At 34.4% G+C, this 19,427-nt stretch overlaps 2 protein-coding genes across 2 annotated transcripts; both read left to right on the top strand.

Moving 5' to 3' along the window:
* Positions 1–164: 164 nt before the first annotated feature.
* Positions 165–2,457, top strand: LOC136066436 (PHD finger protein MALE MEIOCYTE DEATH 1-like). The gene is made up of 3 exons (XM_065770749.1): positions 165–201; positions 243–501; positions 591–2,457. The coding sequence occupies exons 1-3, from the start codon at positions 165–167 to the stop codon at positions 2,104–2,106; spliced, it is 1,812 nt and encodes a 603-aa protein (XP_065626821.1). The 3' UTR covers positions 2,107–2,457.
* Positions 2,458–4,279: 1,822 nt separating this feature from the next.
* Positions 4,280–19,427, top strand: LOC112033518 (uncharacterized). The gene is made up of 6 exons (XM_065770748.1): positions 4,280–4,977; positions 5,143–5,235; positions 5,340–5,407; positions 9,269–9,384; positions 10,684–10,766; positions 19,011–19,427. Exons 1-6 carry the CDS (start codon positions 4,762–4,764, stop codon positions 19,185–19,187), a joined length of 753 nt encoding a protein of 250 aa, XP_065626820.1. The 5' UTR covers positions 4,280–4,761; the 3' UTR covers positions 19,188–19,427.

Below are 19,427 nucleotides of genomic sequence, written 5' to 3'. Positions count from 1 at the left end.
ATTATGTTTTTGTTATGAGTTGAAGAATCTTTGCTTGTGACAAAACTAATTATGCTAACAAAAGATTAGATTTGTATAATAAAGAAGTAGATTTTTTCCTCCAAGAGTTAAAGATGCCTTAAACTTATGTGGTGATTTCATTATTAATTGGGAGGGAAGCTGGAATGATTTTGGTGAGTAAAACCCGTACTGAGTTTGTCAGTAGTGATGAAAGTGGCAGGAATACTTTTCTTTTTTAAAAGGGGTGTTTGGGGGGGGGGGGGGGGTTCATTTTGTATCGAAAAGAAAGTATCATTTGATAATCCCAGTAGATAATGAATGGAATAAGCCTTTGGCTGATAATGTCATTGATCTTCAGACCCATCTATTGCATGGTTTGATTCACTGCAACGGGTTTGGTCATTTGCTCTGCATCAATGGAATTGAAGGGGGTTCTAAGTATCTATGTGGCAGAGAAATCATGGATTTTTGGGATCGGATTTGTAAAAATCTACAAACACGGTAACCAAAATTCCACACAAAGTTCTTGGTTTTTCTGTTTTTGATTTATGAAAACTCTAAATTTAGGGGGGGCCTTCTTTCTTTTGCAGGAAAATCACAGTTGAGGATGTGTCAAAGAAGAGGTCTATGGATCTTAGATTGCTCTATGGGGTTGCTTATGGACATTCTTGGTTTGGTAGATGGGGTTATAGATTTTGCCGTGGAAGCTTTGGAGTGGCAGAGCACAATTACGGTAAAGCTATTGAAATTCTTACCTCATTGGAACTTGACAAAATCATCCAAGATTTTAGTAACACAGACCAATACAATGAAATCAAGAAAATAATTCGTCATTGCAGAGATATGAGTGAAACCCAGCTGGTGACAATCAGAGATCTTCTAAGGTTTATGCTAACAGTCAAGTGCTCTCGTGCTCCTTTGCAATTAAACAGTGATACTGCTGCTGTGTCTTCCATATCCAGAGCTTCAAGTAGAATTACTCTCCGAAACAAGCCTTTTGCAAAGGAAAAACTACAGAATTATAAAAGGTTCTCGACTGCAATTGCTAATATGGATAGCAGATGGCCTGCAAGAAGACTAGAATTTGCAGCAGAAGTGATTGTAGATGCATTGAAAGAGAAGAAAGCAGAAAGCTTTTGTCATAGTGGAATGACCCGGCAAGATCTGAGAGATGCAGCACGGCTTCACATCGGTGACACAGGTTTGCTGGATTATGTGCTAAAATCAATGAACAATGTAATTGTTGGTAGTCATGTTGTGTGTCGTACAGTCAACCCAACAACTCGGATTTTGGAATATTCAATCCATGAGCTTCGTCATGGAGTTAAGGTTTCTGAACCAGAGGCAGAAAATTTTCCAGAGCCTCTTCCAGCACCAGCTCTAGTGCCAGGGAATGATGTTTATAGTGATGTGGTATATCTGTATAAAAATGTACTTTTGGATTATCCAGGATCGCATTTGGTGGAATTGGCAACTCAGGCAGTTCTAGACAGTAAACATTTTGTGAAGGAGTGGCCATTCATTGATGAAGAGGAGCAGTTATTGACATTTGTTTGCCGATTGATGCCAAGTTTGTGTGATATAGGAACTGAATTGAAGGAGTTACCATCAGGAGAGATTGTAGTAGTTCCACTGCACGCAACAGTTGGAGAGTTAAAGCTAGCGGTGGAGTGTGCACTGAGGGACACTTACTGTATCACTGAAGGATTTGAGGTGATGGAGATTGAAGACCTGGAGGAGTTGGAGGATAATGAAGTGCTTTTTGGGGTAGTTGAGTCTGGTGTGGAACTACATGTGAGAGGGAGTGGTATAGACATCGAGAATCGATTGAATTACCAAGGTGGGGCTGACAATTGGATGGTGAGATGCGAATGTGGGGCTCAAGATGATGATGGAGAAAGGATGGTAGCATGTGACATTTGTGAGGTATGGCAGCACACTCGCTGCTGTGGCATTGAGGATACTGAGACTGTTCCACCGCTGTTTGTTTGCTCAAGGTGCTGCGTGTCACTTGTACCACAAAAAGCTGAACCTTGCTGTAGTTTCGAGTGTTCCAGTGCTTTGCTGATGCCTACAGAGACTTATGGACTGGAGCTCGGGTATTAAATTGGTGTTGGAATGCTACTGTAATTTGTGTTGGTAATGACTAACGTGTTGGTGGGCTTGGGTATTAAGATTGGTGTTGGAATGCTAGTGCAATCTTTGAGTATTGGTTAAGGACTAAAATGTTCTGGTGGAGCTTGGGAATTGAGACTGGGCTCGAAACACTACAATGATCTGTGAGTGCAGGGTAGGAACTAAAATGTGCTCTGTTGAATACCCTTCTGGTAATTCGTTGCTATTGCTTATGCCAGTTTTGACTAGTAGAGATAACTGCAATACTGATGTTCAATTCTTTTTTACCACAAAGGTAGTATAACTAGAAAATTCTTTTAACTCCGATCAAATTTTGCCTTCTCTCTCTCTCTCTCTTTCTCTCTCGTTTCCTTTATCTGGTCCAACCTCAAATTATATTGTGATGTTTGCATTATATTATATACTTACGGATTTTGTTATAAGTTTTCTAAAAACCGAAGGGATTACTGCGTTGGGAATTTGGCGTAGAGCAAGCTTAAAATTTGAACATATTTTGGTCTCTGGAATGACTGGGCAAATTGTGAAGTCATACATGTCAGAATAAATTAGTTGAGAGAAAACAGTAGGGTAGAAGTGTAGAACTAAATGGAAATTGGTTATTTTTTAAATTCAAATCAGTTTTGTTTTTTTGTCTTTCTTTCATGATTTTCAACCCTTAATTTTATTTTTATTTTAATAAAAAAATAATTGATCTATATCACCAAATGTGTTTACTACTGAACTCCCAATGTACAACAGTGGAAATTCAGAATAACTACCACAACTCCTGGATCCAGTACCATATATATTTATATATATATAAAGAGAATGTTAAAAGAACTCATAAATTTGCTTTGGTTTATGATGACCATCTACATCATAAATTGGACTCATAGCTTAATATTTTTCCTCACTTCATATAATGGGCTCAATGCTAAAATCTTGCTACTTCACAAATCAGGTCAAGGTCTAAAACTAACTATTTCATGAAATGGGCTGAAGGCCCAAATCTTAAGCTATTAATGAACTATTCTCACGGTCCATGACATTTCCAACGTTAAATGGTAGGTCCATGGCCCATACCTCCCTAAAACCATGAAAATTGGACTCAAGCCCGTACCGTTTCTTCAATAGATCAAGGCTCCTGGCTCACATTAATTTTTCTCATCTCTTATGGAACAAGTTTCTCCAATAAAAGGCAATATTTTCACAAATTAAGTTTGAAGGAAAAATGCCCGACTACAATTGAGTTATTTGGGGCCACAACAACTACTAAGTCATGAGGCCCATACTCTTTTTCTTTTCTTTTTTCCTTGATAATTAATTTGATAGTTATAATTTTTTTTTGGAGAAAAATTTGATATTTATAACTTAATTATAAAAGGAGAGATTGGATTTAAACCTTGATGCTTATGTTGAAAACAACAAAATGTCATTTACTAAACTATTAAGTTATTTGGTTGCATCTTTATTACATGAAATAATTATTATATAGGAATAATTATTATTTATATTGAGAAATTTTTTTTCTCTTAATTTAAAAATATTTTCCTTATGCTTCCATTTTTTACAAACTTTGCATATATAATAACCAAATTTATGAATAATAATAATTATTCCATTATATTTTTTTTTAGTAATGAAAATCATTATTCTTAATGTAATTTTTATTTAGTGTACCAAATATACTTTTACTATTCTTTTGAGCACTTTAGCTTCATTTTTATTTTTATTTTTATTTTTAAGTGGTCAAAAAAGACAGTTTTTTTTTTCTTCATGAGTGCAGTGACTTAAAATAAGTTGCAAAATATCTTGAAAAAACAATAATAATAATAATAGTAATAAGTTGCCAAAAAAAAAAAAAAAAACTACTCGTGTATCTAGTATCTAGTCTAATACTAGCATACAACAACTTTTATTTTATTTTATGAAAAAAAAAACTTTAAAAAGTGGTATGTGGCAAAGAAAAGGATTATAAGAAACAGGTAAAGTCGCGAATGAAGACCGATTGCAGATTCCTATTCCTAATTGGAACAGAACTCCCATTCATATTCTAATTTCTAAAATGGAACATGAATTGAAACTAATGCTAATAATAATAGGGCATCAAATAATCAAAAAAATAATAATAATAATAATAATAATAGGGCATCAAAATCTAAAGATGATATGGACACACATGGTTCTCTACAGCTTTTGGATGTGAAGCTCAGCCGAACAATGTCTGCCATTCCGAGAAAAGAAAGGATGTGATGAACGATATGCACTGCTAAACATAGATTCATCGCTCATCGTTGGAGTTGGAGTTGGAGAGGCCAACAACTCATATGGGCGATCCATCTTACTCAAATTCCCTTCCGGGAAGGACAAAGGAACAGCCGTTCAAATCAAGGAGACAACTTTGTTAAAGAAAAGAAAAAAAATCAAGGAGACAACTTTGTTAAAGAAAAGAAAAAAACTGGAACTGTACACATGAATGGGAGTTCTGTTCCAATTAGGAATAGGATTCTGTAATCCGAAAGGGTTCTTTTCTTTGCTACATGCCCACTGTGTCGTTTACTGGTAGTATTTTAGTTAGATTACACAAATACACAAGTACCACACGCTCGAAAAAAAAAAAATTTTTTTTTTTTTTTTTTGAAAGTCATGCATGGGTTTACCTCTCTGATCTCCCAAAGTACCCAATTCCCAAGTGGGGCAAAAGTTGGAAAACGTAAAATATGTAAGGGCATATTTGGAAGAAGGAGAAGAGGCAGGGGAGATCAGCCTGAGAAAAAAGAAGAAGAAGAGACAGAGGGGATCGGCGTGAGAGAGGAAACTAATTTTGGGTGCAAGGGATGCTCTCAAAACGCTGCGTTTCAGGTTTGGATTTTTTACTTCCTTCTTTTTCCATCTCTCTTGATGTGGGACTCTAACACACAAACATACACAATACACAAGATCATTTTTTAATGGCAGCATCAAAATTAAAATTGAGTTTCGTTTGATTTTTGAAATTGGATTTGTTTATTCAATGCTGCTGTGTAGGATATTGTGATGGGAATTAGTAAAACGGAAGTGAACTTAAAGAGGTTGGTTGCAGCTGCACCTCAACAAAAAAAGCAGGCAAAACTTGTACATGTATGTATGTCTAAACATCTCCCTTCTCTTCTCATATATCTTAGCAATTATTATAGTGAAAAATAAATACCAATTTCTGTATAATATGCATGTGAATTTTGTAGTATGTTGCTACATTGCGAGAACAATTAGAACAGCTGGCTCAAGAGAGAACTTCCGAAGGCTTACCAAGGTCACCACTCTCTCTCTCTCTCTCTCTCTAAGTCATTTTGCAATACCATGGTTGGCAATGTCATTAGAAAATAAATTTGTCTATAACCTCTCTCTCTGATAAGTAAATGGTTTTTCATCTATACTAAACATGATAATTGGTGACTTGAGACATTTTTAATTAGTATCTTGATGTACTTGTGCAATTATTTTGAGCCCACATAAAAGGTCACTGATGAGGTTGGAAGTGCCAACCGTGGGTATGGTTATTAGCGGTTGAATTGAAGGTGGCCCGGCATGGGGCGTGATGCCTTGTTGATTCTCTAGATTCTTAGGGCATCTCCACCATGGCGAGGTTTCTCAAAATTCCTATCCATCAATTTTGAATTCAGTAGATTGTGTTTAGAACTTATTATTATTTTTAATTTTCAAAAAAAAAAGAAAAAGAAAAAGAAATGAGTGAATTGGATTTTGCCTTGTTATCAACACTTTAAATAAATAAAAAACTTACATAGGAGTGTCCAGTTTGTGCGGGGACTTGGGTTGCAAGATATTGATGTAAGTTCTGATCGTTACAATTTTATGGGTTGGAGTTCTTTCCAGGTTGAAATGTTGGAAAGAGAGGGCAGAAAGATAAAGACGTTGCAAATAATTATTGAGTTAAAGTTAATACCTTTGCTATTTTAGTTGGCATTTGAAAATAGATAATACATTAGAGGAGTTTTGGTTGTGATTTTTAAACTCATGAATCATTGACAAAGTCCCTCTTGGACTAATTGCCAATGAGCTCTAGTTTTATTAGCACCTCTTTCAATTTTAAGTGTAAGGTGCAAGCTGGAGGGTGAGGTCGTGGGTTCAAAATCCATAGGGTGCATGTGTTACTTACAAATAGAAAAAGTCTCTTTTTGCCTGATCAAAATTTATTAAAGGAAAGAGTCAAATACCAAACAGGCCAGGTAACGAGTTGTGCACTCAAAAGAAACATGTCTCCTTGTGGTAGAAATGCCTGCATATGGTGAATTTTAAGATAATACAAGCTACATAGAACAAATATTATTTTCCTTTCATTTTTTTATAATATATTATTTGTATAGTGAATCCCTAGCTTCATTTTTAGAAGGTAATGACAAGGGATAACTAAAAAAGCTCTAGGTTATTTATTTATTTATTTATTTATTTTCCGAAGGACATTAGGTGCTTAATTGCTTATGGTAATTAGATCAAAGGGTAGGGAAAACTGTTGTCATGATTTATAGTTCTATGATTGACAATTATGTGATGGTGCAAGCATAGTGTGGTTTGAAAAACTATCTTCTTTGGAAGCCTAAAATTAAGGTAAAGCCCAAGAATAAGTGCCCATGGTAGTTAATTATGTTTTGATAGTTTTATCTTATGTTCTGGGGTTAAGGGCAGAATTAGTAATTCTGAAATTTCTGGGTGTGGGCCATAGTTGTGGGCCTAAGGTTTTTATTTTATTAATAATTTAAAAAAAAAAAAAGTTGATTGGTCTTTATATGTGGGCTTTGGCTCAATTCAATCAGGGTTTGATTTCCTATTTAAAGTATGAGACTTGGTTCTATTAGGAAAAGTTAAGATGTAAGGTCTATTATGTGTCTTATTGTACTCAAACAGAGGAGTTGATCAATAAAATATCGGATGTTGAGTCTCCGTTTGAAATCCGTTTATTTTATTGAAACTGAAAGCTTTTTGTTGAAAGTACTATAGATAAAGGTAAAAGTTAGCTGAAATAGTACCGTGAGACCCATGAATAGTACTAAAAAGTGCAATGAGATCCATGAATTGTAGCAAAAATAACTTGAATAGTAAAATAAGTTAGCAAAAATAATCCATGCCAAACGCCCACTTAGTATTGATACATATTGACCTTATTGTTCTTACCTCATTTTCTCTGCCTCTTTCTTTTCTGTCACTGTTTACAGTTTACATGCACTGTTCATGGGTATTGTTCTCGTGCACTGTTCACAGATTGTAAAGAAACCTTATTTTTGTTTTTTCATACTTGTTTTCAATCATAAATCAAATATTTTCTCTTCCTAATAGAACCCCTCTTATAAAAAAATATTTTAAACTCTAGATTTACAAATATTTGTGAATCTCAGTCCACCCTAAGTGCACATAGACAAATTCCCCAATTTGTCCTACGTTAGAATGAGGATCATGTGAATGAAAAACCCTCCTAGTGGGTACAATTAACTTACACAAGGGAGGGTATTGAATCCATAGCCAATTGTGTTTCATACCTATAAACAAACAGCCAATTTTGTTTCACAGAAATGTTAGTAGTGAAATCCATACTCTGGTTATCTCTCTATGCTAGGGAGGTGACTTTAGCAAGGCTCCAAGCAAGCTCCTTAGCCAGGGTGACAGAGTGACAGAAGTGTGTGCTTCATTAAACTTGTGGCTCTTTTATTAACTGTAGTGACTTTCAATTTACACATCCCTTTATGGGCTTAATCTATATTTTCTCATCTAATGTTATTTGACTTCCTAAACAACTATATAAATGAATAAATATAATCAAGTATATCATTCATGAGAAGATTTTTAATCAATAAAATCTCTATTACCTATCCCCACGCTTTGCTAACTGTGTTGCACTATGTCACATGTGGCTCTTTATAGAAATCATCTTCTAGTATTTTATATTTTCAAAATTATGCCTGTTACCTTTGTTTAATTCATTTTTCTTTTGTGTCTATAACTTGTTCTTGCAAAAAAGTCGAAGAAAATTAGATTTTCGTTTTAGTGTGAAACAATGGTAAATGATGATAAATATGCTAATATTGTCTAGGGGTATTAGTATACTTATAATATCCAATATATTATATACTAATATAATATTGGTCCCTGGCTTCACCTAGGGTGGGTGCCTTTTTGGCACTAAGCATTGTAGGCAATCTAGGGATTTATTGCCTTGGGCACCCCTGTTACCTTTGACTAACAAAGCTCTGGCTTGGGCTACAAAACTTAATGTTAGTTGTTTGATCAACATTTTTTAGAATGTATTTTATTTCGCTTATTTGGAAAGTTAGACACATATAGCCTGATATGTAGTGATATGGAAGGGTTTTGTCTGGACTTGTTCAATGTTATAAATTGTAAGACATTTCAAAGTCCATCCAATGAGTCAATTTATTGTGTATCACGTCAGCTTTGGACTAAAAAGTATTGAGTAATTAACTCAATGAAATATACTGGAAGACCTAATATGTCATGGGTCACAGGAAAGATTGCTGAGACCAATAATTCTAGGAATGAAAGAGAACATTTTTCCAATCCTAAGCCTCTAAAGAAATCTAAACTTGCTTTGAAATTGTCATTTGAGATGTTTCGTTAAGGTTTTTGAGGTTTGGGAGAGATTTTAGTATATATATATATATTCAGTCACTTTTTCCCCCTTCTGCGACGTTAGTAATTAATCTTGGACTCAGTTGATTTTTTTTCCCCTTCTTTTCATATTTTAAATGGAGTTAATGCTGATGGTTGCTCATTAAAATTCCAACAAGAAATCTTTGACTGCATTAGCTTTGAAAAGATACTTATTGCATACTACAAAGATTTCTTTAATAGAAGGTGCTACTTATGCATGATTTAACACTTTTTTCTAGGGTTACTTGTATTCTGTTACATAATAGTTAGTTAATTCTTCATTTATCAAAAAAGTTCATTCTTCATTGTTATTTTTTAGATCCAATGAAAACATGTTTGACAAAAACCATTTTGCAATTGGCTGACTTTGAAATGATAGTTATCTTCACTCTTGTTTTTTTGGGTTGCTGATTCAGGTGTTCTACTGGTGCTATTATGGTTGTTAGGATTGCATTCTTATTTGTCTAAACATCTCTTGAACATGTTCATACAGGGTTTCAAAGGCAGTGGTCAATGATTTTTCAGAGAAGATTGAAGCGATTGCTTCCAAATTAGCTGCCCCATTGGTGCGTGTACATTATAAGCAGGATTATATGTTGGTTTACATAGGTACTTAAGATTTTGGTCATTTAAGGACAGTACTGTTAAATTTGTAATTTTTAGAATTATGTTTGAAGAATCTTTGCTTGTGACAAAACTAATTATGCTAACAAAAGATTAGATTTGTATAATAAAGAAGTAGATTTTTTCCTTCAAGAGTTAAAGATGCCTTAAACTTATGTGGTGATTTCATTATTAATTGGGAGGGAAGCTGGAATGATTTTGGTGAGTAAAACCCGTACAGAGTTTGTCACTAGTGATGAAAGTGGCAGGAATACTTTTTTTTTTTTCTTTTTTAAAAGGGGTGTTGTGTGCGAAACTCTCTTCTAGAAACTTAAATCTTGGCCATTGCCCTCCCACACCCCACAAGAACTTATACTTATGGAGTGATCATTGCACCAAGGGTGCATGATGGTCTCCATAACTTTTATAATTTGATGTGACAATGAATATGATAGATAGATTTCAACAAACTATTGAATGCATTTTTGAATGAATATTTGTCATTGGGGATATATCTTTGTAATTCTCATATTGTAAATTTTATAATATTTCTAGTATTTTTGTAAGCCTTATGTCAGTAATCACATTCATTACAATACTAATTTGTAGTAAAATTTGTTATAACTTTAGCATTTTCTCCAAAAAAAAAAAAATTATAATAAAGAGTAAAAAGAATAGATTTTAAAAAAAATATTATTATATAAAATGCTAGTTAAATTGACGCAGGACAACCAGAACAAAATTGAAATAACGAAAAATAAAAGATATGACCTAGGAGTCAGCACCTAGGTCTTGCCTGGAGTCAGCACCAAGCGATAGAAACCACTAGGAGTCAGCACCTAGGGTAGATCTGAAGTCAGCACATGAGGGAGACACAAGAAGATTATTATTAGTATTATTTATGTTTGCAAGCCCATTGTATTTTTGTGTGGTTTGGATACAGAGGAAAGTCACGGCGCGTTTCACTTGTTGCGTTTTTTCCTTTTTTTTTTTTTTTTTTTTTTTTTGGCCGGCTTTTTTGACTTTGGGGACAAATTTTACTGTGCAGTGTACTGTTCACGCACTGTTCACACAATATTTAATATTAAAATGGGTCCCACAACACTATTCACACATTTAAAAATTATTTTGCTACAGTGTTTTCAGCAACAATTAATTTTTTATCAACTTCAGCAACAATAAGTGCTATCCAACGGACCTTTTATGTTTTAGGTCCTATTAGTTATTGGGCTTTTAGTATTTTAATTTAGAAGTAAGGTTATTTTTGTAATAAGGCAATTAGGTTTCCTAGCCAATTGGAACTAGGTTTAGCAATCCTTTATAAGCAACTTATTGTACTCCTTGAGGAGATAGCTGATATTTTGATGAATGAAAACAATGGCCGTTTGGTCTCTTTTGGTCTGGTGCTGACTCCAGATCTACCCTAGGTGCTGACTCCTAATGGTTTCTATCGCTTGGTGCTGACTCTAGGCAAGGCCTAAGTGCTGACTCCTAGGTCATATCTTTTATTTTTCCGTTATTTTAATTTTGTTCTGGTTGTCCTGCGTCATATTTGGTATCAGAGCAAACTTCTGATCCATTCAATACAACCGTAGACAACCACGTGGAAGCCAAACCGTCAAAAGAGCAAACCAGCCAAGAATGACATTACCTTTCAAGTATTTGCCTCATGAAATCTTGAACAAGCCCAAACCAGCCCCTACAATCCGCGTATATCCCGCAGCCCCACACGAGTTTTTCATCCCCAAGCCAACAGAGAAGCCAATGACACCTCCCAAGTCGGTGACCACCATCCGTGCCCGCCTCTGATCACAGAACCCACACCACAAACCCAAAAAATAAAAAAAATAAAAAATAAAAAAAGCAAAAAAATAAAAATAAAAAAAATAAAAGATATGACCTAGGAGTCAGCACCTAGGCCTTGCCTGAAGTCAGCACCAAGCGATAGAACCACTAGGAGTCAGCACCTAGGGTAGATCTGGAGTCAGCACCAGACCAAAAGGACCAAACGGCCATTGTTTTCATTCATCAAAATATCAGCTATCTCCTCAAAGAGTACAATAAGTTGCTTATAAAGGATTGCTAAACCCTAGTTCCAATTGGCTAGGAAACCCTAATTGCCTTATTACAAAATAACCTTACTTCTAAATTAAATACTAAAAGCCCAATAACTAAAAGCCCAATAAACTAATAGGACCTAAAACATAAAAATACAATGAGCTTGCAAACATAAATAATATTAAACAATAATCTTCTTGTGTCTCCCTCATCATTCTCTCTGGTTGGAGAAAACTCGACCTCGAGTTCTAAAGTGTTGAAGGATTAGGATGTTGACAAGTAACACTTGCTTCAAATCTAGAATCACCTAAGGAGCACAGGAAAGAAAAACCTTGAATTCCACCATATCAAACTCATTTGGAATAACAAAGTCAATGTGTGGAATCAGTATAATCTCGTCTTGAACCTTATGAACCATAGGAAGCACTGCAGTTTTAACCTCTTCGACTTCACCAAGAGTAGATCTTCAAAGGACTGTGGAGGGTTGATCAGAAACACATTCAACAATTTCAACTTTCACATCATGTGCACCCTCTAACGTAATACTCTCTTTAGGCACCATCTTTTCATCTTGCTGCTCTTTAATAGATTCATTTCCTTGCACGCTTGTTAAAAGCAACACTTGTCGAGGCATGTATGTCTATGTCAACTTAGGCTTTGCTGTTGCTGAAGGATTCTCCACGACCAAGATATCACCTTCAATGTTGTCTTCCATGGGGGGCAACAATAAGTTCATTGTGATCAATTATCCTTGGTTTTCCAATTGAATCGGGTTGAGTCTTTATTTGCGTCATCTGAGCAATCATGTCTCGAATATCTTTCATGATCTTTAACAGTTAAGTCCGTTTACTNTAAGTTTCTAGAAGAGAGTTTCGCACATATATACACTTAGATTAAGCTAGAGTATAATTTTTATCTTGTATAAAAATAATTAAATAAATAAAAATTATATAGTAAAATTTATAATATTTTTAACGTTTTCCTATTTGAATTACTTGTGATTAGTAACACGTCTATTTGTAAGACTTATTTATTTAAATTTATCTTATCTCTATCTCTAACATTACTTAATTCTTTGAGCCTTCTTAATAATGAAAAAAAAAAAATGTAAACTAAAATGTTTTAATATCTCCCAAAAATATTTATATATAAAAAAAAATAAAAAAATTTGCCCCCAAATTTGGGGCCTTCTCTAGTAAGGGGGCCCTAGGCAATGACCTAATTGGCCTAAGCCTAGGGCCGGCCCTGTTCCAGTATATGCGTAATCTGTTGTTTAAAATGGATCAAAGGTTCTTTTTTCACAACACGGACTATGAACATGATTGGAAAAATTTATGGGCTTAAATGTTGTTGTTGACTCAAACACCTTATGCTAGTTGGGTTTTAGTGTTCACTTCACTTTAGATTTTTTAAGTAATAGTGTGAGGGAACTATATGGCAAACTAAATTACTTTACCACTACAAGAACTGCAATTATCTTTTAAAAGTTAAAAAAAAAAAAAAAAAAAATCAATCTAATCCATACATCCGGTTTAATTGTGGAGGTTTGGAGTTGAGAAGGAGCATCTTTGGAGACGTGTGTTATTTATGTGAAATATGAATAAATGTAGGGTGCTCAACAACAGAGGTGGTTAGGGGATCACATGGAATTCGCCCATGGAAGAAGTATTAGAGCAGGGTTGAATAAATTTTCTAAATATATTTAGTTTGGCGTTTGAGTTGGCTCCCAAGTTCATCTTTTGATTTGATCTTTGAGTCCTTTCAAAGAGCTTTTTTTCTTTACCTGTTTAGATTGGCAATGGATAAAGGACTCCTCAATTCACTCAGTCCTTTCAAGATTGAGAATTAGCACCCACAGAGTATCTGTTTGATGTATTGTGTTCAAAGTTTTTGTCTAGTCAACGAGAGTATCAATTATCCAAGAGTTCGACAAAAAATGTAAAGTTTGAAGTTAGCTTTAATCATGATTTTCCTGAGAGAATTTATAGGATTGCATTTTGCATGGAGGTGCATTTGGCGCACTAAGGTACCTAGGAAGATTGCTTTTATCGTTTGGACAGCAACAATGGGTAATATTTTGAAGGTGGATAACCTTTAAAAATGAAGCATTGTGGTTGTTGATTGGTCTTGTACGTGCGAGAATAGCAGGGAGTCAATTGAGAACTTTTTACTTCTTTATTCAGTGGCTCAAGATATTTGGTAATTTGTTCTTTATTTGGGGTATTAAGGGTTATGCTGAAGACTGTACCACATATGCTATAGTATTGGCAAGGAAGATTTTATTGTCACAAGAGTTCCAAAATATGGAAAGCAGTTCTATTGTTTGTGTTGTGGACAATTTGGCTAGAGAGGAACTGTAAAACTTTTGATGGTGTTGGATGCCCAAGTGCCCTAGTCAAGTTCTTAAGCAGTTTTTATTAAGATCTTTGTATGATTGGATGACAACCTTGTTAGTATCTCTTCATTTTGGGCATTGCCTAAGATAATTTAGACATAGGCATACTTAAGAAGAGTAGAATATTGAGCTCTAACAAAATGTTAAGTATATTAATTTTGTATCTATATACGGTATTGACTCCGTTGGTTGAGAAACTCAATATCTATTTATGCTTACCTAGGATTTAATATTTCTTATTTGCCTTTTGAAAGTTATGATATAAATAATACATTTGAAAGATAGATCTCTATATTTATTTGGACTATTTTAGTTAATTTTTCTATTTTTACTAATTTAATATATTTATTTATCTTTTAAATAATTATTAAATTAATAATGACGTCATCATAGTTTGACCTCAATTTGATCTTGGTCCGACCTCAAAAACCTTGAATCTCTCTCTTTTAGGGTTCTTTGAATGGTCCAGGTTTCAAAATCATGCTACAAAAAATTACTTTTCAAAAAAAAAAAAAAAANAACATTTTCTTTAAACAATTAACATACTTATGAAACTATGCATTGAACTTACATATTTGATGTGATGCAAGACTTATTACATAGATATGTGAGTTCTTACTTTTTCAGTGTTTTGCAAGGAATTGCTCATCATCAGACTGCTCTCCTTAAGTTGCCGTGCCAACCCAACCATTTCATCAGTCAAGTCCTCTTGAAGCTTTCTGTGACGAGAGAAGTTCAGAAAAGATTTAGAACCACACAATAGGTAGAACAGTGATTGGATACAAAATTATACCATTAATGCTAATTGATATTGTTGGACCTGAATGCTTGTGATTGATGCTATTAAAGGATTTGATTTTTTTTTTTAATCCTGTGTTTAGGGGGAGGGTGTTCTTTCATAAATCATACTTAATCACATAGTCTTATATTCATTTTTAGGACATCCCAAAATTTTGCGCCATTTAAAAAGTCATATTTATTAGGTTTTTTAAATAACATGCACCTACACCCCTTGAACTTTGGGTTAGTTGAAAACTTTTTCTTTCGCCAATTTAGTATATAAATTTTGGTATTGTAGTAGTTAGATCCCCTTAATTTTTTTTTTCTTTCAATCAAATTTAACCTCTTTTGCACCTAATCATTAAAAACAACGATGCGAATGAGGGTGTCTTACTACAACAACATAAAATTTAGAGGTTCTATTCTATTTATTACAATACCAAAGTTCATGTACTAAATTGGTAAAAAAAAAGGGTTAAGGGGACCTATGTGCTATAGTACTAAAGTTTATATACTAAATTGGCTAAAATAAAAATACAGGGATGCAAGTGCAACTGCCCCAAAGTTCAGAGGTTGTAAGTGCATTTTACAAGTTTTTTGGTTTCTTAAATTACCTTTGTAAAGGGAGAATTTGAAATGTTACAGAACATTATCGATGGAGTTCTAAGTTTTGAATTTTGGTGATTTGCCATGCACTAAATCCACGATCCCTTTAACAGTTGGATTTCGTAAAGGGGTCTCTCTATTTGGATAGAGGTTACATATGCTAAAATTTAAGACAGAAGAGATTGCTTATTCTCTATATTATGTATAGAAAATTTTGGTTGTGCTTTAACACTCTTGAATGGTTAAGGGTTAATCCCAACTGTTTTTCTTGGTCTTTTGTAATTGGTTTTCGGTTTTCCCTTTCTCCTTTTATTAGTAAGTTTTATACATATCCAGTGGGTTATGAATGCACAACCTCACCCTTCAACTATTCTTACTGTAGAAGGAAGTGCCATTTGTGCTAGAGCTCATTGGCCTTTGGAATAGTGTTTGAATGCACGACTCATCCTCGACTTATGCTCTCTCTTTCTCTCTCTCTCAGTAAGTTGTACATGCACCCAGTGGGTGTTGCGCACATTATCACCTCACTCAGGCCTAAACTACAGTTGCTTGAGTTTTTTGGCCTTTGGTAATAGTTAATTGCAGCCTGCAGCTCTCTGGTACAAAGACTAAAAAACGTTTTGGATCTATTTTGTTAAATTTTTTCACTAAGATTGACACCATGTTTTTCTTTGGGTTCAAATTGTTGTTTTAAAGCTACTAGTAAATTATCAGGAAAGGAACAGATAATTAGATGGTTGTTCCTTGATGCCTCAATGGGTTTCCATTCCTTTAATCTGCAGTTATCTGCTAGCCATATTACCTGGTTTTCCAAGCAAATGAAAACAAGGTGAAGAGGATCCACCCTGGTGTGACTCTTCGGCAGTTCCCAAAGTACTAAATTTTTCCATCATTCCAGAGTACTGATCTCCTTGTCAAGCTAACATAGTTAACTGTGAGAATTACCTACTGATCTTGAAAACCCAACTACCAAGGATTTCTTTGGTGAAGTTACAAGCTATTTTTGTTTAGTGTTAGAGTGTCACTCACTGATCTCAACTCCCAATAACTTGTTTAAAGAAGTTGCATTTAGTGCATCTTAAAGTTTTTCCATGTCAATATTCAACTTCACGCTGGACCATTTCCTTTTCTTACATTTTAAGTAATTGAGTATTTCCTTGCAAGTACTATGTTATAAGCACACGATTTGCAAGGTATAAAGTCATGTTGATTTAGAGCAATAACTATGTGATGCGGGAGATGCAAGAAATTTTTTAATTAGTATTATTTATGTTTGCAAGTCAATTGTATTTTAATTTGGAAGTAAGATTATTTTTTTGTAATAAGACAATTAGGGTTTTCTACACCAATTAGAACTAGGTTTACTAGTCCTTTATGAGCAACTTATTGTACTCTTTGAGGAGATGGTTGATATTTTGATAAATAAGAAAAATGGCCGTTTGCTCTTTTTGGTCTGGTGCTGTCTCCAGTTCCACCCTAAGTGTTGACTTCTAGTGGTTTCCTACTTGATGCCGACTCCAAGCTAGGTCTAGTTGTTGACTCCTGGGTCATATCCCTTTATTTTACCGTTGTTACCATTTTTTTTTTGTTGTCCTACGTCATTTTTAGGAAAACCACTAGGATTCGACACCCATGATAGAACTGAGTCAACACTAGACCAAAGAGAGACCAAAAGGCTATTTTTTTTCATTCATCGAAATCAACCATCCCCAAGAAGGGTACAATAGGATGTTTATAAAAGATTGCTAAATCCTAGTTCTAATTGGCGTAAGAAGCCCTAATTGCCTTATTACAAATTAACCTTTCTTCCAAATTAAAATACTAATAACTACTAGGACCCAAAACATAAAAATATAATTGACTTGCAAATATAAATAATACTAAATAAAAATTTTCTTGCATCTCCCACATCATTGAGAGACGCAAGAAGATTTTTATTTAGTATTATTTATGTTTGCAAGTGAATTGTATTTTTATATTTTAGGTCCTAGTAATTTATTATGCTATTAGTATTCTAATTTGGAAACAAGGTTATTTTTGTAATAAGGCAATTAAGGTTTCTTATGCCAATTAGAATTAGGTTTAGTAATCCTTTATAAGCAACCTATTATACTCTTTAAGGAGGTGGTTGAAATTTTGACGAATGAGAAAAATGGCCGTTTGGTCTCTCTTTGGTCTGGTGCTGACTCAGTTCTACCGTAGGTGCTAACTCTTAGTGGTTTTTCCGCTTGGTGCTGACTCCAAGCTAGGTTTAGGTGCTGACTCATAATGGTTTTCTTGTTTGGTGCTAACTTTAAGCCAGGTCTAGGTGCTGACTTTTAGGTCTTATCCATTTTTATTTTACTGTTGTCTTAGTTTTGATCTGGTTTTCCTGCTTCACTATGCATGGAGATTAGGGAGCAATGACTAGTCATGAAGTGTCTGATTCTAACTTTGAGGTATTAATTCTGTGAGCATGTTATACACTTCTGACATGAATTAAGTGGATATATGGCACTCTAAAGATTTATTTTCCAATTATTGTTATCTCACCATTTCTATGATAGTATGATTAGGATACCTTTACCCTTCTTAGTTACCTTTGATTGTTTCAATGGAAACCTTATGTGAAGATAGTTTTTTGTGTTTTCTAGTGTTTGGTAGAATCGTAAAAAATGAGTCAAAGAAAAAAATATCTATGGTCAACGGAAAAAGTATGGCTTATTTTTTAGAGGTTTTCCGCTAAAATTCTCCAAAAAACAACTCTATCTCATGCCAAGCTAAATAAAAGAAGCCAAGAAATAGTTTTCGAACTCATTTTAGGATTGCTACCAAACATAGGAAAATGAGAGTTTTTTAGAAAATAATTCTTGGAAATTGACTAATTTTTTAGAAAACGTTGAAACAAATGATGTCATAATAATATTGAGAATGCTCCAAGAAGTCAATTTATTTTACAATAATAACTAAATATAGTGACTTGCAGTACATAATATGTTGAATTTTTAAATTGTTTTAAGTTTCAACAAAAATCAGTTGTACCACCATCACCGTTCTGCTTTTCATTTATGTCAACTTCCAGCCCCCATAACCCCACACCTCTTTCACTGCATCATTGCTGCTATCTCATTACCGCTATTCATAAGCCAAGGCTACATTCAAATGACCCTTTTCTTCTTACAAGAATAGATACCGCTATTCATAAGCCAAGGCTACATTCAAAAGACCCTTTTTCTTCTTACAAGAATAGAGTAGAGGATGAGTCATGGGTTCAAGATCCACTACGTGTGTATGACTTACCAATCAAAGAACAAATGCCTTTGTTGTCTTCATTTCTTTTTCTTTCTTCTCTAGGATTTTATTAACAAAATTTCGTGGACGTCTGGTCTGTACATTCTCAATATCATTGCCTTCATTTGGAGTCTAGTCACCACAGGGTTTTCCATCACTGCACCACCCTGTACTGCAACAAAAACATAATCGGCCATTACAGATCCGTCTTTCACCTCCACCACAATTTCTTTATTCTCTTGGATTGTCAACACAATTTTCATGCACTGGGTATGTCCTTCGATAGAAACTTGGATATGTGCCTATTCATCCCATGGTGTCGTTCTCTTGGAAGGATCATATTTAAATCACATGGTGTTCTCTTGGGAGGATCTTATTGTAATCACATCATTACTATGTTTACCCTGAACAATAATGATTGAATTCTTAATCTTTTTAAATAGCTTTCACCTTTTTCTGTTTCATGTTTTTGGTGTTAATTGATGATCTAGTAGTCTCATAACTTGATTATGCTTGAGTGCAGATACTTGATTCTACCGAGCAAGCTGTTGAGCATAGCTTGGCAAGCACTGGGCGTGCCAATGTGCGAGCCATGAAGATATACTCTGAGAGCTCTAAGACTACGTGCTTCACATGGCTTGCGATCTTTGCAATGACATGTATTTTCATCATGGTAGTGCTTCTAATTCGTGTAACCTGAAGAGCTTCCTGTTTTATTCATTTTTCTTCAGGATGTTTGTTCTTTCGTCTTTGAGATGATATTCCAAACACCGCTGTGTTTAATACTGTTCATAACCGTATGCCAAGCATTGTTCAGTTTAAAGTAGCTAAGTTTACATTTTCTCTTCACAACTCCACATATAGATGGAAATTTTGTTGCACAAAAAATTAATAAATAAAGAGGATATACAATGGAGGTCAAGGCATGCTTTTGGCTGTA

This window comes from Quercus suber, unplaced genomic scaffold (assembly GCF_002906115.3).
Source record: "Quercus suber isolate HL8 unplaced genomic scaffold, Cork oak 2.0 scaffold_35, whole genome shotgun sequence".
NCBI lineage: Eukaryota > Viridiplantae > Streptophyta > Magnoliopsida > Fagales > Fagaceae > Quercus > Quercus suber.
Note: the sequence above shows the minus strand (reverse complement) of the source record. Positions and strands in the feature narration are given on the sequence as shown.